The sequence below is a fragment of the Meles meles genome, chromosome 10 (genome assembly GCF_922984935.1).
Source record: "Meles meles chromosome 10, mMelMel3.1 paternal haplotype, whole genome shotgun sequence".
Lineage (NCBI taxonomy): Eukaryota > Metazoa > Chordata > Mammalia > Carnivora > Mustelidae > Meles > Meles meles.
The window spans coordinates 91,419,141-91,438,362 of NC_060075.1; the positions used below are offsets into that span (position 1 = coordinate 91,419,141).

Genomic DNA, 19,222 nt, shown 5'->3' on the forward strand with positions numbered 1-19,222 from the left:
ACACATATCAGGAGTTCGAAACTTGGTTAAATGGAATCTAAATCAAGATACAGAGATGCACTGGACAGAGATTATAACCTAGACAATCTAACACAATCTGGTTCAAAAACACCTCATCAGAAAGTTTTGACAAAAGTATATACATTATCAGAAGGCAAGGAATTAAGGGCAATAATACGCAACACTCAGAGGAAAAGAGTAATTTAGAATGTTATTTCATTCGTTTATAACCTACTTGGATCTGCAAATGTATGCATATACTTACTGTGATGTTCATTTAAAAATGTGTGCATATGCTTATTGCGATGTTCAATTAAAAAAATTTATTCTGCACCCACCATATGAAAGGTACCATTATTAACTGTGGAGTAAAAAAGCAGTTCTACCATATAGCAGAAAAAGTCAGGTACACAAATTATTTTCAATACCAGGTAGAACGTGATGGCAATTAGGGAAGAAAATTAAGAACAGATGAGAAGAATTGTGAACTTTATTCTGAAGGATAAGAGATTTGCGGCGTGTTAACTGAATTAATACAATTTAATGTACTTCTCAAATGTACTATGTTTAACTTATTTCCTAGAGTTTTCCTCTGTCCAAAACTATCAACACATTGCTATATTCAATACATATGGTTAATCCCTGCCTGAACTAATGTTCTGAACTCGTCCCCATGCATGCTTGTGGATAAACGTCTCGTAAAAAACTAGGCTGCGAGTGGGCCACCAGTGTAATCCGAGAATTTGTTAAGAGAGGGATGCTTCCAACTCCACTTTAAAACGAAGTTTTTTTTAACATTAAGAGCTGTCATCTATCTGTTCTAGTTTTTCACTTTTCATGGGATGCAACGCTTTCTCCTTTCGTCAAAAATTGCGGCAGCTGCCCGAGGCTGTCAACCTGGGTCACCGGAGTGCGGCAGTCCCAGGACTTCGGAGAAACCTCAAGTGCAGGAAGGGTAGAGCTGAAATGAGGAGCAGACAGAAATCAAGTGTCCCCTGGACACGTGGAAGGAAAGGGGTCTGTTAGTCTCTGGAGAAACAGGTTGGCGAGGCCAGCACCCGGACGCCAGGGGGCCGGGCGGGGGGGGGGGGGAGTGGTCACGTCGAGACCGGAAAACTTTCTGCAAAGCGAAGGGTTGAGTCCACCACCCGGGTCCAGGTGCGGAACAGGACAGTCCCCCGGGCCCTCCACCCAGCCAGACCCAGACTCCTTACCGTCCTGCAGAAGCTCCCGGACTGTCGCTGTCACCGCCCCAGAGCCCAGAGCCCCTTGGCCAGCCACAGCGACGCCGCCGTCACCACCTTCCATGTTGGCAGGTGCCTGGGTGATGGCGTCAGCGGTCGGTTCGCCCCGCCCAGGTGGTGACGCCTAATGCCAGCGCCGCCGGCTCCGCCCAGTCCGCGGCTCCTGGCCAGCGTGGAGAATCCGCTCAGCGGCCGCAGCTGCACGAATCCCGGCTGAGAGCAGCGTGGGGCCCAGAGCTGGCGAGCGCCCAGGGCCCGACGCGCGGGGGAAGCCGAGGTCACGGCGCTGGCGCCGTGCGCCGTCTCCTGTCGCGCCCCTCGGCTTGGCGTCGTTCCCCCGGCTGAAGAGAAGGTGGACGCGGTAACCTGGCAGAAGCGCTTATCTCTGCAAGTATTTAACCTGACAACAGGGGCCTCTCGAAGGAGGCTGGACAGGAGAGCGGAGGTTTCTGGGAGCTTCGCTTGCATCCCACAAACACAGCTGGGGGAATTAGTAACTTCCCAGCCTTTTCTGTCACACGCCTTGGCTAATGGGCTCGGGGTAAAGGTTGGCGGGAAAGCTTGGGAAAGAAAGTTGCGGGAATGAATATTAGGGGCAGAGTTGGGGAGAGCCGAAGGTTGGTGAAGAAGGAAGACCGAACCAGGAAAAGACAAGTGGACTCAGTCTCTGCCCCTCCTTGACCTTAAGCTTTTTCTCTCTCTTCCTCTCTTTTTCAGCCACGTGCTATAAGTGATGCCAAACTTTTTCCTCTTACAAACTGATGGATTTTCCATATCTCAACTAACAATATTGAAACTGTCAAATCAAGTTAGTTCCCGTTGTCTTCTCCGCTAATACAAATTCACTTAGATTTCTCCCAGGATGAATACTGATAATTTATCAGGTTAACCACTCTTGTGCAAGAAGGTTAACCCTTCCTACTTAAATGGAATCTGTAATACAACTTCCCCTGTATACCGAGAAACCAGTTTTTCCTGATTCCGGAGCTACACGGTTGTCTCTATTCTGGTAACAGTATTTCAACAAGGTGCTATAATAGTACTTTGTGCATTTAATACTCATAATCACTCAGGTAAGCATGTCTTTTGATACACTGCCTATGCTTTTTCTTGACTTGGTCTCGGGTTTTTTCCTAATATTTTTGGTCTCAATCAGGTCTGACTAGAATTGTTCTGAATGAGTCACATGAATTGTTCAGGGCAGCGTGCTCAGATTCACATTAGATTTCATTATCCATAATACACAGAATTTTTAATTCTTTAAGGATAAAACTCATCTTTGAATTACGGGATCTTTTTCTTTTCTTGGCTTTTACATTAGAAGATTCTAGAAAAGTTGTGTAATACTTGTTCACTTCGTGAAGAGATTTGAGCCCCAGCCATACCCACCAGCACGAGTTTACAAATGAGACTCAATTCCTGTCTTGTCCCAAAGGAGCTTATAAGTAAGGTAGAAACCCATGTAAACAAATTGTACCAGGTGCTTTGCAGTTTATGGGTTTATTAAGCTTAACTACAGATTGAAATCACCTGGAGAGCTTTAAAAAACCACTGATACCTGCATCCTAAGCCCAGAGATTCACATTTAATTAGTCTGGGGTATGGTTTGAGCATCTCATTCTTTTTTTTTTTTTTTTTTTTTTTAAAGATTTTGTTTTTATTTATTTGACAGCGAGAGAGAGATCACAAGTAGGTAGAGAGAGAGAGAGAGAGGGAAGCAGGCTCCCTGCTGAGCAGAGATCCCGATATGGGACTCGATCCCAGGACTCTGAGATCATGACCTGAGCCGAAGGCAGCGGCTTAACCCACTGAGCCACCCAGGCGCCCCTGAGCATCTCATTCTTGAAAGCTCCCCAGATTATTCTAATGTACAACCAAGATTGAAAGCTACTGATTTATTCATCAAGCAAATACATACTGTGGGAGGCCCTTGTGCCATGTACTGGAACTACCAAGAATGAATAAGAATGAAATTGTTTCTGCTAAAGTTACTAACGACCTAGTTACTATTAGATGCCTTTTAGTCTTTTCCTTACTTAACTTTTTTATGCTGTTTAAGTTGCTTATCCCCTCCCTTGTTATTTGCCTCTATTTTCAGTTTTTGAATATCACTCCTCAGGTTTATTCTTTCCAGCTCCAGAATTCATCTTTCAGTTTCCTTTGTGTTATTCTTGTTTGTCTTTTACTTAAATGTTGGTGCTCCTAAGATTTCTGGCAAAATAAGTCATCCTTAAGTACTTTGTCCATGTGATTAGTTTCGACTGATTACCTAAAGGTAAAAGACTCTTAATCTTTATATCTAGCTTTTTCCTGAGCCCCATATCTATATAAGCAGTTGTGAGGCATCACCATCTGGAAATCCCATGAGCTCCTCAAATTCAATGTGCCCAAGTATGAACTCATGTTTCCCTACTAAAACCAATTGCTCCTCATTTTCTATCTCATTGTTTAGAATTGCCAACCACCTAGCCTCTAAAGCCAAATGTATACATCATCCTAGAATTCTCTCATACTATAAAACATGCACTGTCCTGAAGTAATTTCCACCTCCTACATATCTCACGAGTTTATTTCTAAATAGCTCCTAAGTGTTTCTCTTTTCTTATTCCTAGCGACACACGTCAGACACTTTATGCATTGGACCGGTTTACTACAATAGCCTCCTTTGATATTTTGCTAAAAGCCATACCCCCTTCATTGAAATCTTTAAATCAGAAATCTAATGTCATCTTCCTGCTAAAGTTATTTACAAATATACAAGGAGAGACATACAGCCCTTAAAAATCTATGTATGAAAGTATGTCATATGCCCATATTAACATGTTGGGTGCATATGAAAAATTACCTACAAAGGTGGAAAATGGTTAAGAACCAAGGCCCTACAGTACCAACATGGAATGTAAGGTCCATGATTATCTGGGCTTTCTCACACCCTCTTCTAATCTGCTCAAATAACACGGGACTACGAATGCTTCACTCTTCAGGTATATTTCATCAAACATTTTCAAGCCTCTGGTTTTATATGTGTTGCTCCTGTAACAGGACAGTTCCCCATCTCCCACATCTGTCAGCTCAAGCTTTCCTTCCTCCACTATTGATGACTTCCCTCATTTCTCTAGACAATTATTTCCACAACACTTAAATTGTGTACAAGTGTATGCATTAGAACTACCATTTTGTGCATGTCTAACCAATAGATTTTTAAAGACACAAATGTTTTTCCACCTGTATTCCCAACATGTAGTAAGAGCTTAATATTTATTTATTTTTTTTACGATTTTTTATTTATTTTATTTAATAGACAGAGATCACAAGTAGGCACAGAGGCAGAGAGAGAGAGAGAGAGAGGAGGAAGCACACTCCCTGCTGAGCAGAGAGCCTGATGCGGGTCTTGATCCCAGAACTCTGGGATCATGACCTGAGCCAAAGGCAGAGGCTTTAACCCACTGAACCACCCAGGTGCCCCTTAATATTTATTGATTGATTAAATACGTGTCCATGCCCTCAAAAACTCAAGAAGAAACGGATGTGTTATTATTATACTCTATAAAAGTAATTACAAGTGCACCTGGTAACAGGAGAGCCTAGGGTGTAGCGGATAAGTAAGATCAGCTCTATCTGGGATTCAGAGAAGATGGTCAGAGTCATCAGAATGGGGGATTATGAATACACAGACGAAGGCAATGAAGATATGCTCAAGATTTAGTTAAAGGTACTACTTGGTTGACACACTTGAGGGAGATGGAGGAGTGGAAGATAGACCCCAGGTTTCTGACTTGAGTGTGTAGAGGTGGCATAATCAAGATGCAAAAATGCAAGAGAGAAGAAACAGGCTTGACTCATGAAAAGGATCTACCTTTCTCTTCCATATTTTTACCTATGTATGTGGGCTTACATTGTTCTAATCATAAATTTTTACTTTAAAAAAAGAAGTAAGGGGCGCCTGGGTGGCTCAGTCAGTTAAGCATCCAACTCCCAATTTCAGCTCAGATCATGATCTCAGGATTGAGAAGGAGCCCGGCCTTGGGCTCTATGCTCAGCACAGAGTCTGCCTGTCCCTCTCCCTCTGCTCCTACCCCTGTTCCTTAGCGCGCTCTCTCAAATAAATAAAGTCTTTAAAAATAAATAAATAAGAGGTAAAAGACAGCATTGGTTAGTAAAACTAGCTTATTTCAACTCTACATTATACCTATAGAAATGGAAATTAACTAGTTTATATTTAGATTATAATAGTACTTTCTGGATTAGCTAAACAAATAATTGCATGTTGAGCAAGTAGCTCTTCCTAAAGTTCACCCGTATCTGTTACTAAGTTACTAAAGGTAAACACTGGAATATGGAAAGCAGCCAACACTATGAAATGACAGGATTCTAGGTATAGCAAATTTAAAAACATTTATGAAATATATGTAATATAATCACTTGTACCTCTTTGAGTATAAAAGTGATTTACTGGGACGCCTAGGTGGCTCAGTTGGTTGAGCGGCTGCCTTCCGCTCGGGTCATGATCCCAGTGTCCCACATTGGGCTCCTTGCTAGGCCGGTAGCCTGCTTCTCCCTCTCCCTCTGCTGCCACTCTGTCTGCCTGTGCTCACTCTCTCTGACACATAAATAAATAAAATTTAAAAAAAAAAAAGTGATTTACTGTGCAATTATGTGATTATAATTGAAATTTTTACTAGATGATACAACACTTAAATTTTTTTAAATAAAAGTTTGCCTTCTGATTCAGATGCAAAGAATAGAAATTGCAAATAAGAATAAACATAAAATAGACCAGTAAATCTTTTGATTTGCTTAAAGTCGTTCAATTAATGACATTTAGCTTTCCTGCATAAAACAGGGTATTTCAAAATGCCAGACGTACATAGTCTTGTGTATGAAATTATTCAAATTAAATTTTCTGGTTTGTTAATACCAAACAAAGTAACACAGAAAATTTTAAACGTGACATGAAAAACCATGGTATTCTAAGAAAAAAAATTGTAGTTTTCCACATCTTGAGCATTTATTAATTTGAGCAGATAATGTTAGTGAGTTAAGTATATAATTTGAAACCGTGAGTGTTTGACACGAGCAAGCATAATTTGTACCGAATATAAAAACGTGATGATTCCACTGTGTACTAAAAACTGTCAGTGACTTACAGAGATAGGATTCTGTAGTATCCTATTTGATACTGTAAAAAGAAGCTAAAAAGATTCCTGAGCCCACAAGCATGACCAAAAAAAAAAAAAAAAAAAAATCTTGGCATTTGAAAAATGCCAAAAAAAAAATCTGGGCAATTGCAATTGTTAGAATGATGGGAATTCATCTAATGAAAGTAATTTTTCTCCATGCAAACTGTCTTTGTCAGATTTGAAATAAATCTGTATTCATGAAGAGTGACTGCATACAAACCACAGTATGTCAAGAAAGAAAAAAGATCCAATAGAAATGCTTCATTCTGGGCAGCTGGTAAAAGTCTGTGCCCCAATGGTTCGATATTCAAAGTAAGTATTAGTAAGTGGTTAATGAGCTAAAATGTGTTTTCCTTTTTATGCTCTGACCACCATTTGGGATTATCAAATACCTAGCTTTGGGGTCATGATCTAGGCTTGTGTGCTGGTGTTATTGTTTTCCTGTTACGTATGTGGCCTTGATTAAACAATTAACCCCTTCAAACTTTACTTTTTATATCAATAAAAAAAGATCGTGCTTGTAACCCCCACCTATAAAGATACAGAGGATATTAAATAAAAGATACTAAGTAAATGTAAACATTCATGCACATGTTTTCGTGACTATAAGTCTTCATATGTCTGGGACTACAATTGCTAGGTCATGTGGTAACCATGTGTTTAGTTTTTTTAAGAAACTACCAAATTTGGGGGTGCCTGGGTGGCTCAGTGGATTAAGCCGCTGCCTTCGGCTCAGGTCATGATCTCAGGGTCCTGGGATCGAGCCCCGCATCGGGGCTCTCTGCTCCGCGGGGAACCTGCTTCCTCCTCTCTCTCTGCCTGCCTACTTGTGATCTCTCTCTGTCAAATAAATAAATAAAATCTTTAAAAAAAAAAAAAGAAACTGCCAAATTTTCCAGAGTGTCTATACTATTTCACACTTCCACCAACAGAGTATGAGGGATCTAGTTCTCCTCATCCTCAGCAACTTTTGATAATACCATGTTTTGTATTTTGGCCATCTGATAGGTATGTAGTGATACCTCATTACAATTTTAATATCTGTTTCCTTTATAGTGATGTTGAATATGTTTTCATGTATTTGCCACGTGTATTTTTTTTTAGGATTTTTTTTTTAAGATTTTATTTATTTATTTGACAGACAGAGATTACAAGTAGGCAGAGAGGCAGGCAGAGAGAGAGGAGGAAGCAGGCTCCCCGCTGAGCAGAGAGCCGGATGTGATGCGGGGATGCGGGGCTGGATCCCAGGACCTGGGATCATGACCTGAGCCCAAGGCTGAGGCTTTAACCCACTGAGCCACCCAGGCACCCCACGACCTGTATATTGTTGAAGAAATGTTTCTCTGTCTCTTGCCAATATTCTAATTAGATTGCTTTTCTACTACTGAGTTGGTTTTTTAAGATTTTTCAGTTGTGGTAAAATACAACTTGGGCATTTTAAGCCTTTGTCAGTGGTGTTAAATGCATCCACATTGTTATACATCCAATCTCTAAAACTCTTTGATTTACAAAACTGAAACTCTACACCTATTAAACAATAGCTCCCCATTCCATTCACCTCCTACCCCCTGGCAAGCATCATTCTAGTTTTTCACTCTTTGAACTTGGCTATTCCAGGTACCTCTTATAAGTGGAAATATAGAATAGTTGTTCTTTTTTGAGACCAGCTTATTTCACTTAGCATAATATCCTCAAGGTTCATCCATGTCATAGCATGTATCAGAATTTCCTTCTTTTTTAAAGGCTGAATGATCCTCTATTTGTATGTATATACTACATTTTGTTTATTCATTTATGAACACTTGGGTTGCCTCCATCTTTTGGCTATTGCAAATAATACTGCTATGAACATGGATGTATAAATATGTCTTTCAGTTCTTTTGAATATATGCCCAAAAGTGAGTGCTGAATTATATGGCAATTCTGTTTTTAGTTTCTTGAGGAACTGCCATATTGTTGTCCATTTTTTCATTCCCACCAGCAGTGTACAAGTGTTCAGTTTCTCACCATCCTCACCAATATTTATTGTATTGTTTATTTGCTTTTACTATAGCATCCTAATGGATGTAAAGTGTTACCTCATTGTGGTTTTGTATGTCCCTAATGATGCTTAGCATCTTTTCGTGTGCTTATGTGTACTCAAGCCCTTTACCCATTTTTTCAGTCAAGTTTTTGTTGTTGTTTCTCTTTACTACTGAGTTTTGAGAGTTCTCTATATATTCTCGATACTGTTCCTTTGTCAGATTTGTGATTTGCAAATATGTCCTCCCAGAATGTAGCTTATCTTTTCATCCTCTTAACAGGGTCTTGCAGAGCAAAAGCTTTTTATTTAAAGATAAAGTCTAATTTACCAGTTTTTCCTATTGTAAATTGTGCATTCAATGTCAGGTATAAGAGAACGTTGTGTAGCTCTTAATCCTAAAGGTTTCCTCCTATTTTTTTTTTCCAAAAAGTCTTGGTTTTTTGTTTTTACATTAAAGTCCATAATCAATTTTGAGTTAAATTTTGTGTAAACGTGAGGCTTAGGTTGAAGGGTGATTTTTGTTTTGCCTGTGGGTATCTAATTACACTAGCGCCATTTGTTGAAAGGCTATCTTTCTAGTATTGAATTTCATTTGCATCTTTGTCAAAAATCGTTTGAGCATGTCTTTTTGGCTCTTTATCTGCATTCCATATTCTGTTTTACTGATCTACACAGCTATCTCCCCACTAGTACTACACAATCTTGATTACTATAGCTATATAGTAAGCCTTTAAATTGGGTAGACTAATTCTTCACACTTTATTTTTCTTTCTCAATATTGTTTTAGCTATTCTAGTTCCTTTGCCTTTCTCAGTAATTTTAATATGATCTGGTCTTTATTACAAAATGTCTTGCTGGAATTTTCAGTAGCATTGTATTAAATATGTATATCAATTTGAGGGGAATTGAATTCCTTTCTGTGTTGAGTCTTTCAACTCGTGAACATAGTATCTTTCCCATTTATTTAGATCTTTGATTTTTTCCATCATTGTTTTGTGTAGTTTTCAGCATATTAAGTGCTATACATGTTTTGTAAGACACCTGATTATTTTTCTCCTTTTTTGTAGCAATTGTAAATGGTTTTATACTATTATTTTAGTGTCCATGTATTCACTGTTGCTATATAGAAATAAAATTGATTTTTATGTTGATTTTGTATCCTGTAAACTTACTGAACTTCCTTATTGGAGGGTTTTTAAAAGAAATTCCTTGGGATTATTTGTGTAGACAAACCTCTCATCTACATAGAGGGACAGTTTCATTTTTTCCTTTCCATCATATGCCTTCTATTTCCTTTTCATACACTGACTAGAAGTTCCAGCACTGTGTTAAATACAAATGATGAGAACAAACATCTTTGCTTTGTTAATGATCTAGGAGGAATATGTTCAGTTTTTCACCTTTAAGGATGTTAGCTGTAGTTTTTTGTGGATGCTCTTTATCAAGGGGAGAAAGTTCCTCCCTATTCCTGTTTTCTTGAGAGGGTTTTTTTTTTTTTTTTAATCATGAGTATTATTTTGTCAAATACTTTTTCTACATTGATAGAATTATGTGATTTTTCTTTTAGCCTTTTAATAGAGTGGATTATTATTGGTTGAATCTGAATATCAAACCTTCTGTTTTAACTTTTTTTTTCCTGCCATCACTATAGCAGGAGAAGAATGAGAAAGCACTTCCTCATTACTATGAGGTGAAAGTAGAAGTCCTGATTTCCTATTTGGTCTCCTTTGATGCTCTGGGGGTAGGGGGCTCCCCATTATTGCTGAGCTGCGGTTAAGCCATGGAGGGGATGGCCTGGTACCTGTTGGGCTCTATTGAAAGTCCTGGCCCTTCACTAAGCATCCTCTGATACTACTTAGCAGTGGGAAGGGAGAAAGTACTTAAGTTACTGACCAGCAAGTATTAAAGTCCCAGCTCCCTACCAGGCCTTCTCTGACACCACTGTGCAGAGGTGTTAGGTAACTTTGTTTCAGCCCTGGAAAGGTAGAAGTGTAAGCTCCGCACTCAACCTTTGCTTCCGCTGGTGGGGGCACAGTTTTGTCTCTGGTGTTTGGCTGGAGTGAGCCACTATTTAAAATTGTTCTTTCTTGCTAGTCTTCCCCTTTCCTAGTCCTTTGGTCAGAGAGACCTGACTTTTGTTGGGGCTCTTTTTGTCTGCACTCTCTATATTTCCGGGTTGCCAGCTTCTTCAGATACAAATCTGGCATATTTGAGGCAAAAATGAAACCCAGGAAACTCACTACTGTTGTTCCTCAAGTCCCAAGGTCACTAGCCTTTCTGCTCTCTTCTCTCCACCTTTCAGAGTTTTCTTACGTTTGATTTATATATAATATACTGAGCAGTGTTAAAGAAAACAATTCAACTAAGTAAATGTGAAGATCTCGATGACTTTATTAAGCAATTCATGAATCATATAGCATCTCACTTAGCAAGTAAAGAAGTGGAAGGTTTTTACAGGAAGGAGGGTGGAACAAGTTATTAGCAAAAGAAAGGATTGATTCAGGCTAGGATATCTTTTGGTGGGGATTGGAATGGTGGGGATTTTTTTTATCCTGCAGATTACTTTACTACTACTGTTCAAGAAATTTCAGATTAACTTTTAAAAGGTCACGTTCCTGGGATACCTTGAACCTGTAATTAGGTCTTGGTTTGTGGTCATGGAGGGGCAAATGATTCCATTTTGGGCTTGTTTTTCTTTTTCTTTTTCTTTTTTAACAGGCAGAATAGGGAAAAGTACATCTACTCTAGCCTCTCAAAGGTAGACCTTTCCTCTAATAAATATTTAATAATTAAATTAAACTTGGAAGTACATATGATTGTGGTATTTTTTTAAATGCCTAATGGAAGTTTTATATGTTCACAGGTTGGCTTTTAGAACATTAGTAAGAAAATACAGTTGTGATCTATGCTATACACCAATGATAGTTGCTGCTGATTTTGTCAGATCTATAAAAGCCCGAGACAGTGAATTTACTACAAACCAAGGTATGTGAAACCCAGAATTTGCTGACTTTGTAAAACTAAAAAAAAACAAAAAAGCAAAAAACAAAAATCCTTGTCTAATCAGAAACAACACCATTCAGAGATTTTCTTTTTAAAGCTTTTAGTTTTTTTATGCTTTTAATAAGTTTTTTGTGTTTTTATTCAGTGCCTTGTAAACTATGGGTGATATATCTAAGCATGAGGTCAGCCTTCCTTAGGGCCCCATCCTCTTACCTGAGCTATTAGGTTCCTATCTCACTGCCTCCAGTCTTGCCCCATTCCAAACCATCCTACAAATAGCCCAAAGGAACCTTTGTAAAATGTAAATTTGATCGCATCTCTTCCCTGCTTAAAATCCTTCTTGGCCCACTCATGGCCTAAAGCAGTGGTTCTCAAAGGGTGAAACCCCAGACCAGCAGCATTAGCATCATCTGGAAGCTTGTTCAAAATCAAAATTCTCAGCTCTGCCCCAGGCCCACTGAATCAGAAACTCTGGGTATGTGGTCTAGCAATCAGTTTTTAAAAGCCCTCCAGGTGATTCTGAGCTTGCTAAAGATTGAGAACCAGTGGCTTAAAGAGTAAAATTCCAGTACCTGTCAGGGTACTTGGCTGGCTCAGTCAGTAAAGCATGTGATGCTTGACCTCAGGGTGGTGGGTTCTGAGCCCCAGGGTTAGGTGAAGAGATTACTTAAAAAACAACAAAAAAAACAAAAAACAAACAAAAAAACACCTCCCAATACCTGTGAATAATCTGTAATATTCCTCGTGATCTACCCTCTGAATAGATCATTTGCGGCTTTGTCTCCCATTAGTTTCCTTCCAGAGACAACCAACTTTATTCTTTTTTTTCTTCTTTAAGATTTATTTATTTATTTTGAGAGAGAGGGAGAAAGTATATGCACACATACTAGCGGTGGAAGGGGCAGAGGAAAAGACTCTTTCAAGCAGATTCCCCATGGAGTACAGAGCCTGTCATGGGGTTCCATCCCACGATGCATGAAATGACCTGAATGGAAACTGAGAGTCAGAGGCCTAACCAATTGAACTACCCAGGCACCTTCCACCAACTTGTTCTTTATTTATTATTCTTTAATAATACTAACTTACTTAAGTCCCTGAAAATGCCCCATCCTCTCATACTTCTCTACCTTGAATATCCTTTCCTCAGCTGTACCTGCTCCCAGATCCATATCTCTCTGGCAACAACACCGCATGCTTCTTAATCCAGCTGTCAGGGTTTGTGGCCAGGGAGTTTGCCTGATCACCCTCTGCTATTGTCCTCTCTCACGGGCTTTTTGTTGAACTTAATCCTACTGTATTATGATACCCTCTTTGTGTGCCTGTCTCGCATTCTCTAAACTGTCAACTCCTTGAAGTCTGGAATCCTCTCTTATTGATTTGTTTCCTTAGCTTTTAGCCCTGTGTTGAAAATGTAGTAGACCAATAAATAGTTATTAAATTGAAACTCTAGAACTCTTTAAGTTATAAAGGAAAAACATCCTATATCCTCAGGGAAAAGCAAAATCTCCTGTCCTGTGTTAGTCCTATAAATCAGTGGCCAGAGAAATTGTGAATCAAAAAATTAAATAAAAAGGAAAAAAGGAATTCTGAATCCATGGAACTGGGATAATGCTCAGAAATCTGCTTTTGGCAAACACTCAGTGAATCCCATACAGGTAGTCCTCAAAATGACTTTAGAAAAATTAAAATCCATCTATCCAGAGTTTATAACACTCACCCAAAGAAAGATGAGAAAAATATGTCCTTAAAACTTAGGAAGTGTCTGACACATTTGCTTGATTAAAATGTAAACTTTTATATATTAGAAAGGAGCACACATACTCAAAGACAAACCAAAACCTGGAAAAAGTATAATATTTACAATAGAGGGGCACCTGGATGGCTCAGTTGGTCAAGCGTCTGACTTGGGTTCAGCTCATGATCTCAAGGACCTGGGATCAGTCCCTACATCAAGCTCCATGCCCAATGGGGAGTCTGCTTGTCCCTCTCCCCCTTCCCCTGGTTGTTCTCTCTCTCTCAAATAAAATCTTTAAAATATATTTGTGTATTTAAGATAGCAGAGCTAATTTCTTTGTTTTATAAATAAAATTTTTAAAAATACTAAGAAAATAAAGAATAATTAAGAATTACATCTAGTGGGGTGCCTGGGTGGCTTAGTCATTAAGCGTCTGCCTTCAGCTCAGGTCATGGTCCCAGGGTCCAGGGATTGAGCCCCGCATCCGGCTTCCTGCTTCTTGGGAAGCCTGCTTCTCCCTCCCCCATTCACCCTGCTTGTGCTCTCTCTCTCACTGTGTCTCTCTCTGTCAAATAAATAATAAAATCTTCAAAAAAAAAAAGAATTACATGTAGAAAAATAGGCAAAGAGTATGGAGAGAGAACCCGCAAATAAAAATACAGACTGTTGGATAGAAGTTGTGAGAGAACGAGAACTGCCATTCATATTGTGGTGTATCTATATTGGTAAACTCTTCTGAAAGAAAACTTTGTGATGTCTATCAATGCCTATCTGATAGTTACATTCCTGGGAATTTACCTTGTGAATATACTCAAGAGTAGCATGTGTGTAACAGTATTCCCATCACAGCAACATTTCAAAAGCCACAAATGAAAAACAGTCTAGAGTACACTGTACAGTCTAGAAGTACACCGTATGGTCCATCCATACAGAAATACACTACTAAAAAGAAAATAGGTCTGAGTACAGCTCCCAGATACATCAAGGGGAAAAGAAAGCAGTAGGCGTGGAAATGAATATAGAATGTTCACATTTGTTTAAATTTTATAGGCATACATAAATTGTTCCGGAACGCAAATTAATTCTCATCTTTGGAAATGGGATCTGTTTGTCATGAGTGTTACAATGTTCACTTATCAAATTTTATACTGTTTGAATTTGTATTAAATGTAAATTACTTTTAAAATATTTAAAATTAGTTTAATGGTATGTTGTTTGAACAGATAATTCTTGGGCTGAAAGTAGTTATCACTATCCCATACAAACATGAAGAGTTCAGTGTATCATGTGTGTGTTTCTGTGAATTTTAATGTTGAGCTATTTGTTTTATCAGGTGATTGCCCACTGATTGTTCAGTTTGCTGCTAATGATGCAAGACTTTTATCTGATGCTGCTCGTATTGTCTGTCCTTATGCGAATGGAATAGACATTAACTGTGGTTGCCCTCAGAGGTAAAGGTTAAAGAAGTTGGAAGAATTTTCAAAAAATTAGAAAAAAACTATGTGAACATGGTAAACTATTTCTCCAGTTTTCCAAGAATAAAAAAATAAAGAAAATAGAGTTAAAGCACTTGGACTCCAAATAAGAAGCAAGAAAAAAATAAGGCAAGATTATTTAGGAACAGATATGCAAAAGTGTTTATCTGATGACTAAAACAAAGTATGGATAAGTGTTTCATCTTACCTCACCGCTAGAATTTTTTTATGTGTGGATCTGCCTTGAACCTGATCCATAGGTTGTTAGGGAAGACTAGAACATTTATAGCAGTCCCTAAAGTGAACTTTTACTTGAGAAATTGCCCCTTGTTTTCTCCTAATTAATTTTCTCTATAAGAATACCTTCTTAGGGGCGCCTGGGTGGCTCAGTGGTTTAAGCTGCTGCCTTCAGCTCAGGTCATGATCTCAGGGTCCTGGGATCGAGTCCCGCATCGGGCTCTCTGCTTGGCAGGGAGCCTGCTTCCTCCTCTCTCTCTCTCTCTGCCTGCCTCTCTCCCTACTTGTGATCTCTATCTGTCAAATAAATAAATAAAATCTTTAAAAAAAAAAAAAAAAGAATACCTTCTTATAATTGCCTTTTCTTTCCATACTGCAGTTATTTGGTTGAGTCTAAGTAACTGGGTACTGATAGGATGCTTAGTTTGACATTAATATCCCTACCTTCCTAACACCATGTTAGGTTATCTGTCAATAATACAAAATGTGCCCAAAGAATAAAATCAAGGTTTTAAGTACATCATAATCCAAACCAGATTAGACATATTTGTATACTCATTAGGAGAGTTAAGTAAGCTGTTTAGTGGTGTTGGAATGCTGTAAGCCAAAAATATCTTTCTACTATTAAGATTAATAGAACATCTTGTTACGTACAATAAACATCAAATTTGGAATTTTAAAAATCTGAAGTAATTGAAATTAATTACAAATACCTAAGTCTGTTTTGGTTGAATGAATTTTAATTTAACTTTCTCACTTGCCAATGAAAACCATTTCTCCTAAGTACTTTTTGATCTGGGAACATGTTTTCCTTATCTCCTATTGATCCACTTTAAAATGTTGGATCTGTGAATTATAAAAATCTGATTCCGTTCCAGGTCACTAAGATTGAGAAATAGATGTACTTAATGATGCTTTTAAAATTGTATCTCCTTGTCCATATATTTATAATTTATTTGTTGTGTCTGCTTTATAAAGGTGGGCAGTGGCAGAAGGTTATGGAGCTTGCTTGATAAACAAGCCAGAGCTTGTTCGAGATATGGTGAAACAAGTAAGAAATCAAGTGGAAAATCCCAGATTTTCAGTATCTATTAAAATAAGGTAAAGACAATATTTTAATCTACTGACAAGATAGTCTGTTACTTAGGAAATAAAAAAATTCTTTTGTCTAAGAGTGTGGATATATCCATCCTTAATAAATTGGTAGCTAGTGTATAGAAATGTTGAAATAAGACATTTAGTAAATGACTATGTTCCATAATTTTTATTTATAAAAATAACAGAACTTCATTATTTTTTAACAGAAATTTAAACATCCCTTTATTATTAAAAACTTCCCCTGAAAAGAAACGCTCTGTTTTTTCCATGTACTGCTTAAATGATAATGCTGAGAGGGGCACCTGGGTGGCTCACTTTTAAGCGTCCAACTCTTAATCTCAGCTCAGGTCTTGATCTCAGGAGTCGTGAGTTCAAGTCCTGCATTGGGCTCCACACTGAGCCTGGAGTCTACTTTAAAAACAAAAACAAAAACAATAATGATGATGCTGAGAAACATTCCTGGTACCAAGAGTAGAAAATAGTAATAATGTTTGCACTAAAATTCCACAATGAAAAGAGAATCAACCAGAAATAGGTTTTTGGGTGACAGACTAAAAACATATTTCATGATAATGTATTATATTCTCCCACTCGCAGATTGGGGCATACACAAAAGATATTAGGATACTGTCTTTCCATTCCTCCATTCCATCCAAGTATTCTTGGACGACTTTTTCAGTTATCAAAACCAAAAGGGTGAAGCACTAGGTAAGGTAAAATTTGTCATCCTATTGTTGCCAATAGTGAAATAGCTAAATTTGAAGTCTTAGATGGAAACTGATCTCTGAACAAAACCTTTCTGATAGTAACATGTGGTGATAATATAGCAAAGCTAACTGAATAATGTATTAGATGAAATATTATTTTATTTAGCTTATTAATTTTAGCATTAAGATTTGTATGCTGTAAGTAGACTGATGTAATTTTGAAATTGCAGGATCCATGATGACCTTACAAGAACTGTAGATCTTTGTCGAAGGGCTGAGGCAACAGGAGTTTCTTGGATTACAGTCCATGGAAGAACTGTTGAAGAAAGACATCAGCCAGTTCACTATGAGGCTATTAAAATAATTAAGGAAAACATGTCTATACCTGTAATTGCTAACGGAGACATCAGAAACTTAAAAGAAGCAGAAAATGTGTGGCATATTACTGGGACAGATGGTAAGAAATAAGTACTTGAGGTTTTTTTTACTTTTAATTAACAAAAAAACAAATGGGGTAGGAGAGTAAGGTTAATGTGATTTTTCATTATTGGTCTTCAAAATGGAGCCATATTTTCCTGTTGTACTGATTTAAGTTAAACAATTTATTAAAATTATATTAACTCTTATACTCAGAGGCAGAAGATTCTTCTAATTGAGGCAAATTAAGTCAGTTACTTTTCTGCCACCATCATATCCAATGAGTGGCCAGTTAGAAGCCTATTAGTAAAATAGAAATTAGTGAACACAGAGTAGTCATAGGAGCCAAAAGAACTACATACTGCTAAAAAACAGTTTTGTTACTCCCTTAAATTATTGGCACACCAACGCCTGTGATAAGTGTTGCTAAATGAGAGAATGCAAATAAACTTAAGCAAAACCAATTTATGACAATCTGGATTAACCCTAAAAAAAAATCCCTAAAGACTAATTGTTTAATGTAGAAGTCTTAAAAAATTTTTTTAAATTCTTGTAAGTACATTGAAACATTGTTGGGTTTATAAACATATCAAATTGGTTTGTAATTTAGACTAATACATGATTATTATGAAACCTTGTAATAATACTTTATTTTTAAGTATTCTCAGTTTGTTTCATTAAGTTTGACCTCATACCCATGAGTTCTTAATGTGTGGACAAATGTAATATGCTTTAATTTATAGGTGTGATGGTTGCAAGAGGACTCTTAGCAAACCCGGCCATGTTTGCTGGATATGAGGAAACCCCACTGAAGTGCATCTGGGACTGGGTTGACATTGCTCTTGAACTTGGAACTCCATACATGTGTTTCCATCAACATTTAATGTACATGATGGAAAAGATAACTTCAAGGCAGGAAAAAAGAGTATTTAACGCTTTGTCAAGCACATCAGCAGTCTTAGATTACCTTACAGACCATTATGGGATTTGACTGGACTTCCTAAATTACCTTAATATTTACTTCACTTTATATCTACAGTGAAACCACCCAAGGTCACATTTTGGTTTCTACTTTAAGTCAGTGTCTCTCACACATTAGCATAAGAACAGTACCCTGAGAACATTTTAAAAAGTTAGTCCTAGACCCCATCCTCAGAGATTCTGATTCAGTAGATCTCTAGGGTGGAAGCAAAATTTAGTTTTAAAGAAGACCCCAGGTAGGGGGCCTGGGTGGCTCAGATGGTTTGGGCATCTGCCTTCAGCTCCTGTCATGATTCCAGAGGGTCCTGGGATGGAGTCTTGGATTGGACTCTCTGCTCAGCAGGGAGCCTGCTTCTCTCTCTGACTCTCTTTCTGTCTCTCATGAATAAATAAATAAAGTCTTAAAAAAAAAAAAAGACAACAATGTCAGGCAGATCAAACATCCTGGTCATCCTACCAAAGAGTGACAAATAATTGCTCTGAATCCTATTATGGATTGAAAAAAAAAGACCCTCATTTTTTTTTCTGAAAGGAATTGTTTTTTTAACATTTTTAAATAAAACTTATTTTAATGCTAAAAGTGTGAGTCCTGTAGTATTTATAAGTTAACACAAAGCATGTTTGAGTGAAAATAAGTGCAAAGTGACAGAATGAATGCCAATTCTATTTAAAATGAAAAGGACAAGAAATCCTGTATAGAATTACTTTCAGGGCTTAGATTAAAAAATCAAATTGGGGAATCATACTGGTACTTCCTAATTCATGAATGAAACCTTGATGTATTTATTTTAAATGATTTTTTTAAAAGATTTTATTTATTTGACAGAGATCACAAGTGGGGAGGGGGAGCAGGCTCCCTGCTGAACAGAGAACCTGATGTGGCAGTATCCTCAGATCATGACCTGAGCTGAAGGCAGAGGCTTAACCCACTGAGCCACACAGGTGCCCCAATTTTAAATTGAATGTAATGGAGTTTAATCATGTGTGATGTTTTCAATAATTTAAAACTAAGATCCATGAAACTCTTTAAATGACATTAACTTTATTACATTTCAAGTCTTCTGGATCCTAGAAGATTGATAACTTGGTAAATACACCTGTACCTAAAATTAGTTTTAGTCC

The 19,222-nt window shown here is 37.8% G+C and overlaps 2 protein-coding genes across 2 annotated transcripts in view; one reads left to right on the plus strand and one right to left on the minus strand.

Moving 5' to 3' along the window:
- COG5 (component of oligomeric golgi complex 5) overlaps positions 1-1,350 on the minus strand; it is a 294,754-nt gene extending 293,404 nt beyond the window's left edge. The window contains exon 1 of the mRNA XM_046020510.1: positions 1,215-1,350. Within this exon, the coding sequence (XP_045876466.1) occupies positions 1,215-1,308 (94 nt within the window). The 5' untranslated portion in view covers positions 1,309-1,350. The remainder of the gene's footprint in view (positions 1-1,214) is intronic.
- Positions 1,351-6,602: 5,252 nt separating this feature from the next.
- DUS4L (dihydrouridine synthase 4 like) lies at positions 6,603-18,352 on the plus strand. The gene is given in 7 exon segments (XM_046020518.1): positions 6,603-6,658; positions 6,661-6,736; positions 11,311-11,432; positions 14,519-14,636; positions 15,876-15,998; positions 16,933-17,159; positions 17,863-18,352. Coding segments are annotated over 7 exon segments (951 nt in total). The 5' UTR covers positions 6,603-6,621; the 3' UTR covers positions 18,111-18,352.
- The last annotated feature ends 870 nt before the right edge of the window (positions 18,353-19,222 follow it).